At 41.7% G+C, this 21,357-nt stretch overlaps 1 protein-coding gene across 3 annotated transcripts in view; it reads right to left on the bottom strand.

Annotated features, from left to right (window-relative positions):
* FMN1 (formin 1) overlaps positions 1 to 21,357 on the bottom strand; it is a gene marked incomplete at its 5' end in the record, with an annotated part of 414,719 nt that overhangs the window by 299,281 nt on the left and 94,081 nt on the right. The window contains 2 exons of one of the 3 annotated variants that reach the window (XM_079768752.1): positions 9,527 to 9,644; positions 11,320 to 13,127. The exons of 1 other annotated variant lie outside the window; for it this stretch is intronic. In XM_079768752.1, the coding sequence (XP_079624878.1) occupies positions 9,527 to 9,644; positions 11,320 to 12,726 (1,525 nt within the window). Of the gene's footprint in view, positions 1 to 9,526; positions 9,645 to 11,319; positions 13,128 to 21,357 lie in introns of those variants that run through there. One more of the 3 variants, XM_079768750.1, reaches the window with a different exon arrangement.

Here is a 21,357-nt window from a genome sequence, read left to right as displayed (position 1 = left end):
CATTACAGCACACTGCCACCCTTAATACACCTTTATTTACACCAAAACACAAAAACAAATTCTAGATTTAAAAAAAAAAATCTAAACATATATGTGTGTATTTTAGCTAAAATATACTTATTGTTAAAGTTTAGGTTAGGAAAAACTTCCTTAAACCAACAATAAATCCAGAAAAGATGTAACTACATAAAATATAAAATTTCCATATAATGAAAGAGCAGGAGATAAAAGACATGGCAAGCTGGAGATTCAGAATGCAATATATATAACAGTCAAAGGATTAATTTCCTAAATATATAAAAAGCTCCTTCAAATCAAAAGAGTAAAGACTAATGATGCAATTTACAAAAAAAGCAAAGCAAGTCACAAAAGAAGATAAAATGAACAAGATACCAACCATGCCAGTATCAGAAAAATACACACTTAAAACAAGTGTATGCAACTTTTAACCATTATATTGGCATAAAATAAATGAACATTGGTGAAATGTGAGTAGCGGTTATTCTTATTTTACTTTAGAATTGGTTCAATATTTTGAGAGGGCAATTGTGCAGTGTCTACCAGTGGTTAAAATAGGCAACAGCAATTCTGCTTCTATCCTATCAAAGTATTTATAGGTATGCACAAAATAGATGTACGAGAATTTCATTACAGCACTGTTTGCAACAGTGAAAGAATCTAAGTGATTAAAAGATCTGTCAGTAAAGAAAGAAATCAATATTTTACAGTTACTATTTTATTGAGTACTATGCAGCCATTTAAAAAAATAAGGTAGAATGAGAATGCTCTTTGTATATACTGCAAAGATCCTTATTGGGAAGAGCTCCTTATTCTTCCAAAAGAAAAAAAGCTGTGTTGTAGCTAGTTTGCAATATATAAAGTTGAATACAAGGTCAATACGAGAGAGAGAGAGAGAGAGAGAGAGAGAGAGAGAGAGAGAGAGAGAGATTTTCTAACAAAAAAAGTCAGAAAATGGAATTTTAAAAAACATGCACAATTGTACCATAAATTTTAGAATACTTAGAAAAATTTTTAAATTTAAAGGAAATTGTGTAAAACCTCTACAAAGAAAACTGTAAAACACTAAGAAAAATTAGAGATCATTTCAAATAAATATTTTATTTATGGAAAGATACACTGTGTTCATGTAATTAAAGGCTCATCATTGTAAAGATGTCAATGCAATAAAAACCCTAATATCAAAACCGATAAAAAGCACCCTGGCCGGTGTGGCTCAGTTGGTTGAGTGTCGTCCCATGTACCAAAAGGTGGCCACTTTGATTCCCGGTCAGGGCACGTGCCCCGATTCTGAGCTGGATCCCTGATAAGGGGAGTTCAGGAAACAGCCAATAGATGTTTCATGATCACATCGATGTTTCTCTCCCTCTCCCTCTCCCTGCCTCTAAAAAACAACAACAAAATCTTTAAAAATTTGATTAAAAGTAATTTTAAAATGCTTGTAGAAATATAAAGAGCTGAGAATACCCAAGCTAAGAGGACACACTCTAGAACAGTGGTTCTCAACCTTTCTAATGCCGCGACCCTTTAATACAGCTCCTCATGTTGTGGTGACCCCCAACCATAAAATTATTTTTGTTGCTACTTCATAACTGTAATTTTGCTACTGTTATGAATCGTAATATAAATATCTGTGTTTTCCGATGGTCTTAGGTGACCCTGCTAGCGGTTCTCAACCTGTGGGTCATGACCCACAGGTTGAAAACCGCTGCTATAGAGCCTAAGATCATCGGAAAACACAGATATTTACATTACAATTCTTTAACAGTAGCAAAATTACAGTTATGAAGTAGCAACGAAAATAATTTTATGGTTGGGGGTCACCACAACATGAGGAGCTGTGTTAAAGGGTTTCGGCATTAGAAAGGTTGAGAACCGCTGCTCTAGAAGATCAAGACCTACTACAGAGTTCTTTAAGTCAGTGTTAAACTTTTCCAAGGTTAGATCAGCCTAGAGAATGGTGAAACAGAATAGACAGTTTCAGGGGAGGGAAGTTGGGTTTTTCAGTAAATAATTCTACGTTATTTGGATATGGAAAAAACAAACTTGAACCACCTCAACTCATACACAAAAATCAATGCCCAGTATATGTAGGTCTATATGACAAATGAAGAGCACCAATGCCCTTTTTAAGATAATTTGAGAAAATATTTTCATGACTGAGTTGGGGAAAGATTAGTTGAAGAAGGCTCAAAATGCCCTAACCATAAGGTCAAGATTGATTATAGTAAAACTGAGAATTTCTCTTCATTGAAAGGCACCATTAAGAAAGTGGAAAGACAACCTTCAGAGTGGGAGAAAATATTTTCAACACAATTAACCAAAGAGATTACACCCAGCAGAGAAAAAGAACTTCTCTTCAAAATAAAAAATAGACAACTTATTAAAATTGGACAAGTGGCCCTGGCCCATGTGGTCCATGGTTAGAGTATCAGCCTGTGGACCAAAGGGTGGTGGGTTGAATTCCTGGTCAAGGGCACATACCCTGGGTTGCAAGTTCAATCCTGGGCCCTGGTTAGGGGACAACCAATGTTTCTCTCACATTGGTCTCCCCCCCCCCCCCCCTCTCTCTCTCTCTCTCTCTCTCTCTCTCTCTCTCTCCTCCCTCCATACCTCCATACCTCCCTTCCACATTCTCTAAATATCAATGGAAAAACAACAACAAAGAGCACACCTGTAAAGCTGATGAATATTCTCTTGAGACCCTCCCCTGAGACCTCCCCTAAGAATCCCCACCAGTAAGAGAGAGATAAACACCCTCAATGCAAAGGACCCAGATCACCCCCCCCCCCCCGCCACCACACCCACACTATTCCCTTTTCCCCCATCCCACGCCACCACACCCACACTATTCCCTTCCCCCATCCCACGCCACCACACCCACACTATTCCCTTCTCCCACCCCCTTCTTCCCTCTCAGGGACCCCAGGACACTTGCAGCCAGAGGAGCAATGGTCAGTGGCAGCTCATCCAGGCTAACCCCCTGAAGCTATTTGCACGGCCCTCTCTTCTCTGACTTCCCAGTGAGCCACAGCAGCCCAGCCTAGGCTCACCTGCTTCTTCTGTGCCCTTCCTGTCTCACCGCCCTAGTGTATTTTTACTGTGGCCAAGAAATCATTGGATTGCTTTAGTGCACTTTGTCTCTTGACTGAAATCTTTCCTTCAAGAAAACAAGAACAGAGGTTTCATCATCTGGCCCGGAACAGTAACATATCACACAGGCCTATAAAATATACAATGCACAAACTCATTGCCTAAACGGAGAAAGAAGACACTTAGCATAATCCTGTCTAGACAAAGGACATTAAAGGAAAATCCATTCATGGCTAATGCAGCCTGTTAGCTATGAATGGAGGAAATTTTTCATAGTACAGTAGGCCACTAAAATATTCCAAAATATTTATAGCTTTCCCTGGCTAGTGAGGCAAGGATGTCTGGCTCACTAAGAAGGGTAGCCAATAGCTCTATAACTAAGGGAACCCAAATTAGAAACAAACCAGAAAGTAGGCAGTCGTTGAGAGGTGAGTTATTTCTCTATCTGATCCAAAAATATTCCGAATAAGGATGTTCCTGAGCTACTCCCAGGTTCTGGGTGCTGTGAGTAAGCCCCAAGAGATGCCACATGCATTGACAGCTTGCTCACTCCAATCTCCGGTGGCCATGGTGCCCTCTGCTAGGGCCTCTTTCCCAGGTGCTTACTCTCAGGAGGGCAGTCTATATGCCATGCCCTGGCTGCAGGCCAGCTCTGAGGTACAGCCAGTGGAGAAGAGCTTTTCCAGATGCACGTTGGAAGAGAAACCAAATATGCACAGTTCATTTTGTTTCAGAAAACATGAGTACTTCTCTTTGTACTTTTTTCTCCCTCATTTCATGGGTAATTAAGTTACTGCCAGTTCCCCAAATGGTACCATTTTAATCTCACAAACATTAACTTCATTAGGAGGACGCGGGTCTGAAATATATGCAAAATTAACTGCAGTGTCTTCTTCCATCGCTCTCTATCATCACTGGTTTTTAAAGGCGTCACAGAATATTAAGAATCACTAATCAGAGCTGGTTTTCATGAGTCACAAGATTTTTAGGAATGCGCTTGACTTTTAAGAAAAATAAATCGTAAGATACAAATTCATTAATTGTATTTATTTTTTTTTTAAAAAATAATATGCTTGGAATATATTTAAAGAAAAATAATAAAAGAAAATTTGAATAGTTTTATAAGCTATGTTCCTAGGCAGAAATACTAAGCATTTTAAAGATCTCAATTTTCATACCCACCCTCACATCAATTTAAAAATTAATGCAATTCCAATAAAGGTCCCAAAGGAACCCTTTTGAAACTTAACCAAGCAAACTAAGATTTTCTGTAAGAATAAATAAGAGAAAGCCACAAACATATTTTCAAAAAGTATGCATGACAACTTGAACAGATTCTGAGATGCAGTATCATGCTGCAATAATTAAAATGCTGATACAAAATTTCAAACACATCAAAGAGAGCAGAAAGCCCCAAATAGTCCAAACGTAGCACACAGAGGGATAATTATTCCAGAAGCCTGCTGTAAAATTAACAACTTAGGAAAAAAGAGGTTGGCTGGGATCTCTACCTCAGGCTACGCACCAAAATTAATTTTTTATATGAAATTGAAGGAAAGCGAGAAGAAAGGAAGAAGTAGAAAGAAATTATTTAAGAAATTTGAAGGTATAGATGATCTTTGAATACAGAAAAGTCTTCATAAGCCAATAGAAAAGATATACAATAAAATGAGAATATATGACTACATAAATATTTAAAACTTATGTACCCCAGAAATTACAATTAAAATTAAAGGAAAATGATAAAGGAAAAAAATATTTTCAGTGTTCTAAAAATATTAATTTTTATCTAAAGATATTCACTATGAAAACATAACTTTGGCTGTTTATTAATATGCATCAAAACCTTAAAAAAGCATATACCCTTATATTTAGCAATTCTACTATAAGGAATTTTGTTAAAATGTAACAGAAGTCATTAAAAAATAGTCAAGTTTTCAAGTGAAAAAAGCAGCCTGCAGAGTGTGATCAAATAAAATTTTAAGTCCTAAATTCGCATTGGCCTATCATGATGCAAAAAGTTGGCAATGGTTTCTCTATGGAACAGGATAACAGATAGTTTCTTTTGCTTTCTGATATTTCAGGATATTTCCAAAATATTATTTTGCAATATACGAAAACATTTTTAAAACTTTGAAAGAGAATGATCCTAGATGGCGACGGAAGATTTTTCTGAGATCAGAAAACAAAGCCTCTATATTAAGGAGAAGTAGATATCCACAGAGCAAGGCTCTGAATGATGGCCATTGTATTTCCTATGAACCGACTGGAGCAGAAAACATAATGCTTCCACAGGATGATAAAAAAATGAGTTTTTCTTCATGCCATTGTATAAAGCCTGTGTGGTCAGGGGTACTGATGTATGTGCCAATCCTGTCCATGCAGGCCAACGAAGCGACTGGTGGGAAACCACAGAGCAGAAGAGGGTCAGGGTATAGGTACCCCCTCCCCCCCACACACACACATTCCCCTCCCTCCCGGGGAGATCACTGCAGCCCTCCACCCAAGTCCCAAGTCCCCTGCTGGGCTCCTGTTAGGCAGTGTTTTCCATACTACTAAGCTTCCCTCTGAAGTTCTGGGTTTCCCAATAGCTTCTCCGACCCTTGCCCCTTCAGGTCTAGGACTGCAAAAACTTCTCACTATTACCAACCCAAACTACTGCTTTATCCCTTGTTCAGTTTCCTAAACCCTGCCCACACCTTTGTAAATATCCTATATAATAAAAGGTTAATATGCAAATCAACCGAACTGTGGAAGGACCTGCAGAATGACTGGTCCCTATGACACACACTGACCATCAAGGGGCAGACACTCAACACAGGAGCCATCCCCTAGTGGTCAGTGTGCTCCCACAGGAGCCAGGCTCACAGCTGGCTAGTGCAGCAGTGGTGGCAGGAGCCTCTCCTGCCTCTCTGGCAGTGCTAAGGAGCAGTGAGGCAAGAGGTAAGGAGCAGCGAGCAGGCGGGTGGTAAGAAGCGAGGGGTCCTGGACTGTGAGAGGGCACAGGCCGGGCTGAGGGACCCTTCCCCACCCCCCATCCCCCAAGTGCACGGATTTGGTGCACAGGGCCTCTAGTTCTCTAATAAACTCTCAATCAAGTCACCCAATTGGAGTGTTGCCTGATTCCCAACAGGACTGTGCTTGATGTAGTAATACATGCAATGAAAAGAAAATAAGGTCAGATGCCTTTATACTGCACAAAAGATCTGACCTAAGCTGGTTAATAAATTATTTTCATTCAAGTTTGAGATAAAACATTTAACCCTATGTTAACTCTTATTATTCAATGATTCTATGATACCGAGAGCATCTTATGCTTTCTAGGTTTTTGTTTTTAAAGACTAAGGAAGTTACTAACCCTTACATAACCTCAGCACATACAGGAAAGTGTATTAGAAAAGGGACAGAATACTGGTTATCTATTTCTCATGAGACAAATTGCTTTTGCCACAAATTTAAAAGGTAGGCATTTTTCTCTCAGGTTCCCCTTGTATGTGTCACAGAACACCTTTTTACTTTGTCATGATTGGGTTTTGCTTAGCCCCGAGCTCCACAAGTTCACTGCTATTTCTGGTCGGCTCCACAGGAAAGTGGCAGGGACTCACATTGGGTTGATTAACTGTTAAGATGTGAGAAGTCCACTAAAGAATTCCTTCTGAAAATGTAAGACCATCCCCCAAGCTTGTTTCAACAGCAAGCTCCTGTGCTCAGAGGGGAAAAGACGGTTCTGAGAAGAACATGTGGTCTGTCACTCAGGTGGTCTCCAGCTCAAGTCCAAGGAAAAGGGGGTGGGGGGATTCTCTTTTCACTCAAAACTGCAGTGAGGCATTCCAAACACAAGGAAGAATGTAAGAAAGCACAGCCCAAGAGATGGGAGAAAGTGATTCTCTCTCCTTGAGCAGAGCAATTCAGGCACAACAGTGAGCCAACACGGGCCCTCCCAGAGTAGTGGAGGTCAACTCTAACACCTGAGAGTCCCCTGAGTGACAGCTCTGGAGGTTCTGGTGTTTCTCTCAACTGGCACATCACCAAGGCTCCAAGAGCTCAGAGATTGGCAGCAGAATTGCCCTTGATGGTGGGCACAATGTCATCAAAATGGCATCAGAGGCTCTTATGGGAGCCAAAGGCTTTAGCTGCCAAGGTAGTCACAGTGTCAGCAGCTACAGATGATGCTGAAGGCCTTGGGAATGACAAGAGAGAGAATCCTTGGCAGTGGGCACCAGCAACAGTGGCTAGTTACCATCCTGTGGCAAAGAGGATTCAAGAAGCAGTAGTTTAAGGGGACAGCTTCTCTGATATCAGCTCTCTTTTACTTTTTATTCTTGAACAAAGTGAGTTTACAGTATTAGGTGTTATCTTAAGCCTCAGAAAAAAGAAGATCATTGAACTTATCAACTGAATAGAGGGAAATCTAAGCAGGGGCAAGTCCGAAGTGGCCGAGGGCAGCATAAGGACAGCATGAGACTCATGATGAAAAACATCATCTCTTTTCCATCTCTGCCAAGAACTACTAGTAGGCTCAGATGTCAACAGCTCACAATTGCTGTCGCACAACTGAAATATGAATGCTAGAGTCTTGATCTCCTGTTTCACTCATTTAATGAATAATACACCCTAGAAAAAATAAAAGCACTGAAGGTATAAAAGCGTAAGACTTCAAATACCTTGAAATATTTTGTATCTAGTTTTTCTGTCTCTGTGATTCCTACAGAGTGGCAAATTTTGTATGTTTCCCTAAGGGCAGGGGAATCAATGAAAATACCACAGAATGCATTGTTATAGGCCAGACGCTTATTTCTCAACAACAGAGACAGACAATAAGAAGGAAAATGTTAACTTCCTCAAGATTAGCAGTAAGTGACAAGGCACCAAGCTAATAATGAGTATTGGGTTAAAAACAAATTGCCTTCAGGCATGGGGTATCTTATTCTTTTTTTATATCCACCTCTCCCCCTCCCCAAGTGTATCCACCACTCTCTCCCCAAGTGTATCCACCACTCTCTCCCCAAGTGTATCCACGGGGTATTGTGTACCTCCAAGGCTCTCAAGAACCTGAGCACTAGCCCTAGGAACACAGTTATTAAGCCATAGTACTGTCACTCATGAGAACTGGCTGGGGACCTAGACGCCTTTCCTTAATAGTCACTCTCTCTCTGCTGCATGATGTCATTGTGCCATCAGAGCCCATGTAGGAGAACTGTCATTGTTCGGCCCTTCATCCTCATTTTCCCCATCTCACCCAAAACCTCAGAGACCTCTCAGAACACAGATCATTATATTAAAACAAGAAAGTAAGAAAGACTGGAAAAGCCACATATGAGGTAAACTAGGGTGCTCCGCTGAGCTTCAGAAATAAAGGAAGACAGAAGTGAAACCTAAGGAATCTCTGTAGAAGTATAAACACCCCCCAAATACCACTGAGGTTTATTCCCTTCTCTATTACCAAATGGAATTTGGCTAATTATTCCCTGAAAATTAACACGTTAACTCTAACATTAATAAAATTAACATTAATGGCCAGTTACAAGGAGGATGCCATGATACATTGGTAAGGATGAGACTATTACTAAATCACCTAAACTTTGATCCATTATATCTACCTATAAGTAGAACTGAAGGAAACACTTTTTTATAACCAGATAGATTGACCTTAATATGCACACATACCTAAGGCAACCAGTAAAATATAAGCATGCATAGGTAAGCTACAGATGCTAGGATGACAGAGGATTCATTAGAGACACATACATTCACACATATGCAATTAAGATACACTATCCTCTCATCTTTCATTTCTTTTTACAATTTCATGTGAACCTTTCACTTACAGAGTAAAAATGTCTAGATCCCCACTCCACTTAAATATATTCAAGCAAAGCTCTTAGGAAGGTTTCCAGAGAGTTAGGTTCCTTTAAAAATGGCCATCCATGAAATAAAGCTTTTGTGTAACAAAAGTGAAAGAGTAACTGATATGGGATCTGTACATTCACTCTGCACAAGGTTCCTGTAGCTGAAAAGCATTAGTCACAGACAAACAGCAAATCAGATTACAGCTCTGGAGAACCATACTCTGCCTCTTCCAGCAACCCTGCCAGCTCACACATTATAGAGGGCCAACCACCTGCTTCCTGAGGAATTTGTAATCTACCTTCTCCATTAGTTCCCCAAAGGGTCTCTTACTTTACGCCGGTGCCCCCCTTCATTCATTCCACTGCATTCACCTTTCATTTCGAAAAGATTCGTTAACGATAAGAGTGTAAGGGTTCCCTTTAAAGGCGCAACCAAAAAGAAAAGCCTTCAGCATTACATTTTGTAACAAAACAAAAACTCAAATTCTGAGAGTCTCCTGAATTAGAACTAAAAGCCATTGCAGCAGGAGACCCATGCCTGGGTGCCTGGCCTGTTTTCACATTACCTGCTTCAGTGTACTTCAATCCCACTTTTTCTTCTGTGTCCTTTGTCTTTGGGGGTGGCCAGACAGCTTGGAGTCTGCCAGGAGTCCTATCGTCCTGCTCAGTGGGGCTGTGCTCAGGCTGTTTAAAAAGTGGGCAAATAAAATAATAAGTTAAATGAAATATGGCTAAAGCTAATTATTCCCCCAAATCAACATGTTAACCCTAACATTAATAAAATAATGGCCAGTTGCACATTGCATTCAATGATCCTTTCCCAGACATCTAAAGTGATCAGTGAGAGTGAAAATTAAAAAAAAAAAAAAAAAGAACTCAAGGCTATGGGATGTAATTAATGTACAGCATGGTAACTATAGTCAATAGAGTTGTAGTTTAAATTTGGAAGTTATTAAGAAGGTAAATTTTAAATATTCTCATCACATAAAAAGAAATTTGTAATTCTGCATGGGGATAGAGGGTAAAGAGTCTTACTTACTGTGCTAATTGTTTCACAATACATACAAATGTCAAATCATGTTGTATGCCGGAAACTAATATAATGTTGTATGTTCATTATACTTCAATAAAACACACACACACACACCTCAAAGCCAAGTATTACACAACCCTTGATAGATAATTTTTATCATGTAACTATCTTGTAAAAAAAAAATCACAAATACACTTTCAGCTGAAGATATAGATACAAATGTACTCCAATCAAGTACACGTATAGGAATGTTTACAAGTGTATCCCAAACAACTCCATGGTTATTTATGATATAATGACTACTTTTCCACTTTCCATCAACATTAGCTGTAGGCCAACATACACTTCTCAAGCAGCCCACATTGCTATTTCAATCTTCTTTTTCTTTCCTACTAAAAAAAATAATAGTGAAATGGCCTTCAAGCTATTTTTATCCATTGATTTTTGTAACTATGCAAGTGTTACATTGGGTTTAGTTTTTAACTAAACCCCAACATAATTCTACCAAAAACTTTTTAATTTTTAACATTTTAACTGATGAACTATATAAGAGGAAATAATTGTATTCTGAGTTGATATAACCCAAGACATTCTATTTGTTGTCCTTATGAACCTCTAAGATCTATTGGACAGGTAGTCTATAAATTACCAAATTAATTTTCTTTGAGTAACAGCTTTTATTAATTAGATAGTCACCACACACTAACTTCACTTAATCTTCACAACCACCATATAGGTTGAGGGTTAGCATTTTCTTTCTTTTTTTCTTTTCTCCTCCTGAGGAGATTGAGGCTCAGAGGTGATCAGGGTCACCCAGACAGTAAAGGGCATTATCAAAATTAAAATCCAGGTCTCATTTTAAATCAAGTGCTCAATCAGGATGCCTTGTAACCAACACAGAACATTTCAATTACATCACAAACAAGTATTCCGCCGAGTGGCAGACATATAAAGGAAAAATACTTTTCACCGAGGTATATAATTAAGTGGTGAGGAAACCTGGGCTGTTGTTTCCATATTGCATCGCATCCTCATGCTGCTCAGTTTTATAAGAACATTTACTACTAATGTTTAAACTCCGAGTGACAGCTTCCCTTTCCCACCAGCACATAATTACACACACCTCTCTTACACCAACCCATAAAAATATAAGGAAGAAAACGCTGCTGCCCTACTCCTTACAAGGGCAATTTCAATCATCATTATCATTCACCTAAAAGACAGTCACTAATAATAGGTGACCGGAATTCACTTTGACAGGAAACCTCAAAAGAAATACAGCAGCATCGCATTGTATGGCAAAATGGAAAACCCAATTCTACGTACGCTTTTGGAATCAGAGGGGCCGTCCGCTGGCCTTGCCTTGGACCGTTCAAACACCGCTCGTAGGGACTCCTTCTCATGCCTCATCTTGCGCTTGAGAGCTTCCAGCTCAGAGGTGTCAGCTGTGGTCCCCTTTTTGGGGGGACGGATGAACAAGGCTTTGAAGGCCTCCAGGGCGGTTTCTGGTGGCTTCGGTTTGACCTCTCCACCCTGGGTTTGTGCTTCTCCTGGGCCACCCTGGCTCTCCTGGGCAGCGCTGCAGCCCATCTCTCCTCCCCGGGGCGGCTCAGGGTCTTCTGCCTTCACGTCGGCCCTGGGCATGTCGATGCTGAGGAGCTGGGAGAGCTGCTCCAGGAGAGTGGGAGTGGCCTTCAGGTCACTGGCTTTCTCCCCAGTCTTCACTGTCGGCGGCGCTGTCTGCGGCCCTGTCTGTGCGAGGGACTTCTGAACGGGCTGGGTCAATTTGAGCAGAGCCAGGTCCCCATCCTTGGGTTTAATTTCGGTGATGGTCTCCCCACCCTCGGCGGGAGCCCCCTTCTTCAGCACGCGGAGCCCACTGAAGAAAGCTGGCAGCTGGAATGACTTCTCTCCAGGGGCTTCTTTTTTAGAAGAGGTGTTCTCGGTGACCCCAGCACTCAAGGTCTGGTCTGTCCCCACGGGTAGAACTTGGGAACCTTCTTCCCCAGCCTGTCCTTGACTGGGGCTGTGCTCCGTCTGAAGACCACCATCACCAGGTTCCGGTTTGCTACACGTCTCAGGGGGAGCCCCCTGAGGACCCTCCTCCCCGGGCTCTGCAGCATCCCTCTCCCCGGCGGCAGTGTTCTCCCTGCAATCTCCTGGCTTTTCTTGGGGCTCCTCAGATGGCTCGGATAAAACAACACTCGGGGACTTTGGGCCATTGGCGTTCCTTCCCTCTTCTGGCTCCTGGCCACCATCATCAGAGTCCGAATCACTGGTGGTGGTCACGAGGGTCCCGCGAACCAAGATGGCATCGTCTCTGCCCACACTCAGAGCCGTGAGTGGAAGAGGCTCTTGACCGGGGAGAGAAGTCCCTGCCTCTGCTTTTCTCTGACTTCCCTCCGACTCCCTCTCTGTCTCCTCCCTCGCAGTCTTCCCATCATCTCCTCCGAGGAGGCCGAGGCCGGGTGCAACCTGAGCCCCTGCCTCCTGCTCATCAGAGCCCTGGCAGGGACCATCCAGCCGACACGCGGGATCCACCACTAAGGCGTGGAATGCTTGCAGCACCACATCTTCCTCTTCGGGCTTCCCAGATTCCAGTTTACTCGCAAACCCAAAGAGGGATTTCATAGAGAACTTGCTCAGGATCGACTGAGCCATTTCGGGTCCGGCTGCAGACTTGTCTGGTTGCGGGGCATCGCTGCCATTCACAGGGTCACCAACGTCCTCCATGCCTCGCAGCCGGTGCCCTCGATGGAAGTCCTGGCTGCTGTTACCTTCCCCTGCTCTCAGTTTATCCACTCCATCAGCTCTTAACTTACAGGACGAGCAACAGGACCCGGCAGCCAGCTCCTCGGCCGCCCGGCAGCACACTTGGTTTCTTTCAGGTCAGGCACTGCGCTCCCCTTCCGGTCGGGGCGGCCACGGTGCGCCCAGGGCAACTGGAAAAAGTCCGCGGAGCTCTGCGCCCAGAAGCTGCCGGGGCTGCGCACCTTACTACTCACGGGCTGGGAGGCTGCTCCTCTGGGACTTCCGTATTTATTTCCGTGGACAAAAGGCTTTTTGTCGTAAGGAAAGTCAGCCGGCCCCAGTCATCCCAGCCCAGGACTTCACCACAGCTCCGCCCCAGTGCCTGTCTTTCTCCTGGTGGCTTTCAACTTCCTCATTGGTGAGCAAGTGAGGCTCCAGAAAGTGCTGAGCCGGCAAGCTGCTCCTGACAGCCCTCCACCACCCCAGCAGCCCAAGACGTTCAAAAGTGAATCAGCAGAAAATGACTGAAATACTTTTTTTTACGGGCCCTACTTTGCCATCTAAATTATGGTCAGAAGCCTGTGTCATCCAGGCCAAAAAACACAAAAAAAAAACTAGCAGTGCACACAGATCTCAACAGCCACTCACAAAGCCCAACGCAAAGAAATAAAAGTAAAGAAAGAACTAGATCATCTCAAAATCCCTGGAACTCAAAAGCAGTTAATTTACTGCCCTTGAAGCTTTTTTTTTTTTTTTTTTTAAGTGCTTTCTTCCGCTTCCCTGCAGGTTTCATCTGGAATGCAGATTTTAGCTGCGGAGGCCAGAGAAGGAAAACCAACGCGACTGGTTTCAGATTACTGCTGTTTTAGCTCCTGCCCTGGTGTCTCAGTGTTCCACAAACAGGTACTTAGACAAGCACGCCCACCACACCCAGTGTCCACCAGCCTCAGGGTGGCAGAGTAAACAGCCCCAGCCCGGCAGGAATGGTTCCTCTCCACACTCCCTGCCAACCTCAGGCTTCTTCAGCAGCTCTGACTTCCTGGCTCTCTTCGGAATCCCGGCGGCTAAAGGGCACCTCTCTCTGCTTCAGTGATCCAACCAACTAAAGGAAGCCTGGCATGGTACATGGTAACACACAACCTGCCTTGTTAGGCAAAGCAATTCACCAAAGTCCCCGAGGAGCCACATTCCTCTAAGGGGCAAAACATCTGAAAGGTCTCTACCAGTCAGGTCTCTATCAAAGACTCAATTTGCCTAAAACAGAAACAGGACAGACAAAACAACCGCCCAACATCAGCTCAATGTAGTTCCCAATACTCTGATTATATGCTGGGAACCTGGCAACTGAGGTCGTGGAAAAACTGCAGCCCTGTTTCCCAGCTGCATAGTTGCCCCTTGGGACCGCTTCCTGTCGTACCTGAAGCTCTCAGTGTTTCTCTTTCAAATCCTGTCCAGTCAGCAGGCATTGAGTAAGCACCTGGGATAGGCAAGGCACCATGCTGGATCAGGAGAGTCAAGCTAGCTTAATAGTTACCATCCCTCAAAAGTAATCACCGGCTCTCTTTGAGCCCAAGTGTTAAACACAAACAGCAATTTATTCTGCAAAATAGTTGTTGCCACAAGCCAAAGGACAGTCTTGCCTCTCCTGTAGCAGGAAATGACTGTGGGTCCCACACTGATAACTTGTATCGTGTTCCCCAATAAATATGAACACTAAGAAATTCTGATTGCAATAGCTCGTCTAGCAATGTGTTCAAAAGGAACCCTCGCACAAAGAGGGTGCATATTGTATTCCATCAATCCTTATAGGAAAGGTAAGATAGCACTTCCTAATCCCAGATTTGACTTGTCTAAATGGATACTTTCCTGTTTGCTAGTGATCCTAGTATATTTTGGGATTATTAACTAGGGCACATACAATAATAAAAATAAAAAGTCCACCACACATGCAGAAATATTCATTGGTGCCATTTAAGTCTCAGAACCAGATTCCTGTCCAGAGAAAATACACATTGATCAAATCAGACTTCTGCTTCAAGGCTGAGGGGAAAAAGGAATCATCACACCTGCCCATAAGATCAGTCTTCCAATATACGGGTGAGGGGAGGAGACATGGCACATACTTGGTGTTTTCCCTCTTTAACTGAGAAGGCTCCATTTTCTTAGACATAACTAATAACTGATTTTCAGAATACGTTTCAAGAACCCTCAGCAGATTTGGCAAAATGGGACATAAGCTGGAGAGGCTTGCTGACCTTTCTATGCTACAGCGTGGAGCAAAATTATAAAGTTTCAGAATCCTCTCAATACCCACAATGCCAATACATCATTGGGAGCAGGGGGAAAGCCATGGGTTTCAGGAGATGATGTGATTCCAGCCCCTCAAGGTGGGTAAGGTATTATTAGGTTCATTTTAAAAGTGAAGCAGCCATGGCCAAGAGAACATAACTGCCCCAGGTTGCACAGCTAATGAGTGGAGAATAGTCATCATATCTAACAGTTATTAGGTGTTTACTATGTGCCAAGCACTGCTCTACATTAACTGACTGATACACATTACTATGAGGTCGGCTTTATTCTCTTTTTCCTATTTGGAAGCACAGCAGGATAAAGTGGTTTTCCCAAGTTCATAGCATCGGTGAATGGTGAAATGAGAACCTGAGTCCAGGCCATCAGGCTCCAGAATCCACACTCTTAATCACTCTTCTAAAACCTTGACTTCCACCTCTTGCCAGAATAGGATGCCACACACACCTGAATTGTGAGATATGAAGGCATATTGGCTTATGTGGTTGGTGGTCTCAGTAGGATGCGTAACGTACTTTACCCTCTGAGATGACACAGAACACTGACTTTGCAAAAAACTTAATGAGAATGGCCTTCCCCCCCCCCGCCCCTTGCTATAATTTAGGGGGGAAAAATCTAGAGATGCTGCTTAGAAAAATCAAGCAAAAATTCCTAGCTGGCCCTGGCCGATGTTGCTTAGTTGGTTGAGCATTGTCCCATGCACCAAAAGGTTGTTAGTTCAATTCCCAGTCAGGGCACATGCCTGGGTTGCAGGCTCAATCCCTAGTGGGAGGCTTGCAGGAGGCAGCCAATCAATGTTTTTCTTTCCCTCTCCTTTCTCTCTAAAATTAATAAAAACATTTTTAAAAATTCCTTTTTTAAAAAATATATTTTTTAATTGATTTCAGACAGGAAGGGAGAGGGAGATAGAAACATCAATAATAAGAGAGAATCATTGATTGGTTGCCTCCTGCACGCCCCTTACTGGAGATGGAGCCCACAACTTGGGCATGTGTCCTTGACCAGAATCAAACCTGGGACCCTTCAGTCTGTAGGCTGATGCTTTATCCACTGAGCCAAACCAGCTAGGGCCCTAGTTGGCTTTTCTGCTGGTCACAATCAAGACATTGAATCCTCTGGACTAAACCACATCAAGAGGCTTTCCAGCTTGCTCCTATAATTCCCCTTCTTTCAAGAAGCATGACTCCTGCCCTAGCTGGTTTGGCTCAGTGGATAGAGGGGTCCCGGGTTTGATTCCAGTTAAGGGCACATACTTCGGTTGCAGGTTCCCCGGCCCTGGTCAGGGTGTGTGCAGGTGGCAACCAATCAATATGTCTCTCTCACATCAGTGTTTCTGTCTCTCACTCTCTCTATAAGTCAATGGAAAAATATCCTCCGATGAGGATTAACAAAAAAGGAGGAGGAGAAGCATGATTCCTATCACAAAGATGTATTCACCCAAAAATAATTATTAAGCGCTGACTATGTACAAAGCTCTGGGGATATAAAGGTGAAGAAACTCCAGCCCCCCACAATCATGAAATGTGTAGTTTAATGGGGGAAATCAGCCAAGAAAGAGGTGATTCTATCCATAGACTGTAACCAAGTGCTTTATACCCCAGATCCAGTCTGAACAGCAATAGGTGGACATAAAACAATTTTGAATGAAAGCAAGCCATGACTGCCTAAATATGAAGCTGAGTAAGAAAGAGCAGCATGGTAGTTCAAATAGATCTCTGAATATTGACTGTCTTGCAGGCCACTGGTCCTCATGACCATGAAAAATATTACTACTTCTCGGCATTTAGGGAATTGAAATTCATTTCAGACTATAATGTTCAAATGAGCAACCTACAAATTTGATCTTAGTTGGTTTGAAAAATGATTCCATTTACTGCTATAACATTTGCAGGAGAGAAAGAATCACTTCTCTTGGACATTATTTATTTCAGTGTCTTACTCCGCTATAAATACTTATTAAGCAACTAAAAACTACCCCAAACCAGGGATAGTCAATACTGTCACATTTACAACCTCACCTGATTGTCTTTTGTTCCAATCTCAAGACACTTAAGCTCTTTAATAGCTACACTTGAGCAGAAAACCAAATAAAAATGATCTACCTTAGGCAACTAAGATAAAACAGGCATGATAAATAATTAGGTAGCTTTTGGCCCACATGATGTTCTTTCAACTATTTGTTAAAAAACAATCAGTACCCAGCTACTTGAAAATGGAACATAGTACATATTTGTGTGGAGAATTTACTACCAGTAAATTTTCCATGTTTCTCTCATCTCACTATCCTCTCAAATTGAGGCTTCAGCCAATTGTACCTCATGGCAATAAGAACATCAGTCCAACTTGGTAAGATAAAACTGAAAAAAGTGATTACAACAACAACAAAAAAGGCACATCACCTCATGGGAGCAGTAGAACCAAGCTCCTTGATTCTCACAAGATTAATCAGCATTAAAAACTAAAAGAAACAATAAAAACACAAAATAAAACAATAAAAAAATAACACACCTATATGCCGAAGTTGGATGTTGCCTAAAAAGAAAATTTCCTAGAACCACTTCCCCTTACTCTGTGTGACCTTCGCCCATATCATTCAGTTTAGATAATTCCTTCCCACATTCTCATAAAACCCCGAAAGGCAAGGGAAAAGTAAAGCAAACAAGATTACATTTCACAGCATTAGGCTACTTAATTCTCATGTTTCTCTTTATCCGATTTATTTCAAATTCTGGGCCTGAATTGAATGACTAATTGCTTCCAGCTTCCTAAAGTGCTTCAACCAGGTTCATGTGAGGCTTGCTAGAGACAGCAAGTAGAAAGTGGAATTTACATTAGTAAGAGTAAGTAAAAGAGAAGAAACTATATCTGTGGGAAAAAAAAAGTTTGAGCAATAGATTGGGAAAAGTAAGTAAACTATAAATAAGGTCTGAGTGGGGTAATGGATGGAGGAGGGTTTTTGGGGTTCAGGAAGTATGTTTTAACTTACCAAATGAAGTTGAGATCTGAGGAAATTATGACATCACAAGTACTGATACTCCAAAGACATTTGTTACATGAGTCAGAGGCCACATGGAAGGAGTAGGTTATGAAAGAATGTTGGTAGAATCTAATTGTTGGGAGGCTGAATGGGACTTTAGAAATATTAGAAACCAATTAGCTTAACCTTATTTTAAAGAGGAAGTCAAGAGAAGCTAAATAACTGATACCAGTTCACACTGCTCAAGCACAGCAGCAAGATGGAAACGGGTGTCCTGACCCCTGTTCACCCCACATCACACCCCCTGCTCCTGCCTTGGCATGTGTGCCCTTACCTTCTTCCAGATCAGCAACCTCCTTATTCTCATTCTCCACATCTTCAAAATGAAATTATGAGGCCAAATGAAAGACAAAGCCAGAGACCTCCATAAGCTTCCCTGCTATTTTAGTTCTACTAGTATAGCACTTCCCCTTCCAACTACCACAACACTTAATACAGCCCCTCTGCATCAGCCTATCAGAAGCTGGCAACTGTTTTTACTAATTAGTTAAAAAAGAAAACAGGCCCGGCTGGCGTGGCTCACTGGTTGAGTGTCGACCTTTGAACCAGGAGGTCATGGTTCAATTCCCGGTCAGGTCACAAGTCCGGGTTGTGGGCTCGATCCCCAGTGTGGGGCGTGCAGGAGGCAGCAGATCAATGATTCTCTCTCATCATTGATGTTTCCATCTCTCCCTCCCTCTCTCTTCCTCTCTGAAATAAAAAAATATATTTAAAAAAAGAAAGAAAGCAGGCTGCACTTGCACTTGCCTACTGCAAGAACAAGTGGCAGTGATTAAGGCCTTTTTCTATTGAAAAAGTATCAAGGATTGTGTGGAAATGTGTTGAATGTAGGTAACAAACGAGAAGACTCTTAAAGGGAAAAGAAGCTCTGGTGAAGCTAAAAGAAAGAAGAGAGCAGTGGAATGTGATCTTTCAAGGATCAAGGAACAAGGGCTGTTGCAGATTTAAGAAACTTTCCCTGCGTCCTGGGCTTACATCCTACTCTGCTCCTTCAGGAAGCTTTACTTTCAATAACTTATATAAGCTCCCTCCTCAGCTTCCTTGCCTGGAATCTGGGAATAAGAAAAATACTTACTTTATGGGCTATTAAGAGCATTAAATAAATTAATACCTGTTTGACACCTTCATCAATGCCTGACACATAGTAAATACTGTATGATACATTTTCATAGGAAAGAAACCACTTTCTTAGGAATATCGACCAGCATAAAATTTTTTTTTTTAACTCTGTCACTATGAAACAGGTATTTACTGACAGCCAGAACATGAAAGTGCCTCTCCCCTACATGTGCACTTGGGCAGAAGGGCCATTTGGTCTGAACAGGATTGTTCACTATAGAAAGGCCTACTAAATATGCCTCCCCACGCCACATGTGTGCCCCGAGTGAACGGAGTTCCAAAGAAAATTCTTTTAAGGGATCCCTTGGGGTGTTTCAGGGCAAATGCTCTCTGGATTGTTTTTTTCCATCATCTGAAAAAAGTAATTAGCTTAAAGTTTTCCCAGGTCACCACTGTAGAAGGTGACAGAGTTCACCCTGTTCTTTATTGCTTTTCCTGTGCTCCACGATGATTTTAAAACCAACTCAATCATTTCAAGGAGGAAAAAATCCATAAATTTGGATTCTCTCAAGAAAATCCTTGCCCTAGCCAGTTTGGCTCAGTGGAAAGAGCATCAGTCTGTGGACTGAAGGGTCTCGGGTTTGATCCTAGTTAAGGGCACATGCCCCGGTTGCGGGCTCAATCCCCAGTGTGGGGTGAGCAGGAGGTAACTTATCAATGATTCTTTCTCATTGATGTTTCTATCTCTCACTTCCTCTCTGAAATCAATAAAAATATATTTTTAAAAATCCTTTTCTCAAGAGCCTATTGATAGACACTGATGATGATACTGCATATGCAGTCCCTTAGCACTGTTATGCTGATGAACAAAAAATGTAAGAGGGAAAAGGAAAGGCTGGGACTTACTTGTGAAGCTGGAGAGAAGGGGAAAGGGGGCATTCTTTAAAGTACAGAATATCCTGGGACAAGTTTTTGAAGGATTTTGAGCTTTTCCAAAATGAATAATATGATGTCCCTTGTGGATAATCACTGCAGAAGCCATGAAGTCCATGCAGAAAGCATTTCATTGTGGCTGAAGCTGATCATGATAAAAGTTTTAGATGAAGGTCTGGATTCTAATAAACCATACATACCTATTGCTGCCCATATGCTCCTACTTCCCAAGTCATAAAACTAGACAGCCATTGGCTGTGCTATTACTGGGTATCTTTTTCTTTTCCTTCCTTGAGTTTTTAAAGTAAAAGTTATTTTGAGACTAATACTTCAAACAAACAACAAAGTTCCAGGTATCATTCTTTTCCCTTTTCTTTTCTTTCAGGTATCATTTTAAATTACTTTTTGAATGTAAAGGAGGCAATATAAAAATTAGGAAATGTGAGGATTTACCTAAAATAAAATGAAGGTAGATAAGAAGAGCACGCATAATGGGAAAGGAGGGAGAGAACTAGCATTTTTTTTAGAGTGTCATTCTTGTCCTAAGTAGGTACCATTCTAGATTGTTTAGGCAAGTTTTCTTGTACCTTAACCCCATCATAACTCTAGGAGAAAGGTATCAGTGATCTCATTTTATAGATTAGCAATGTCCAGTGCAAGTCTCTGCAGTAATGGAAATGTTCTATATCTGTGTCATCAATACAATAAATATTAGCCACAGGTGGCCTTTGGGTACTTAAAATGTGGCTAGTGTGACTGAGGTACTGAATTTTTAATTTAACTTAATTTGAATTAATAGCCATGTGTAGCTAGTGTTTGGAAATTGCTGGAGATGTTAATACTGAGGTTCAAAGAAATTAGGTCAATTCTAAGATTAAACAACCAATGAGTGGCAAAGCCAAAATTTGGACTGGATCAATCTAATTCTAAAGGTTCATTCTTATCATTACAATAAGTCAAAGAACTATGGTATTTTAAAACAGTTCTCTTTCATTTTGAAACATCAGAATGGGGGTCGAATAAATCACCTGGTTACCAGAACCAAATGGCTACTGAAGTTAGAAGGAATTTGCAGAGAATAGAAAGGACACAAAGATTATGAGTCCTGATTCGATCAGTAATGATTCCTTGAGTTAATACTCACATGAGTTAGTCATTTTAAGAGAAAAAAAAATGGAAACAAATGTAAATTCATTAAAATCACAAAGGAGAAAGTAACCTAGGCATTGTCACAACTATGAGTCTATTCTTGAACACAGCTGAGGAGAGAATAGAAA

The sequence above is a fragment of the Cnephaeus nilssonii genome, assembly GCF_951640355.1.
Source record: "Cnephaeus nilssonii genome assembly, chromosome: 4".
NCBI classification, from domain to species: Eukaryota; Metazoa; Chordata; class Mammalia; order Chiroptera; family Vespertilionidae; genus Cnephaeus; species Cnephaeus nilssonii.
Note: the sequence above shows the minus strand (reverse complement) of the source record. Positions and strands in the feature narration are given on the sequence as shown.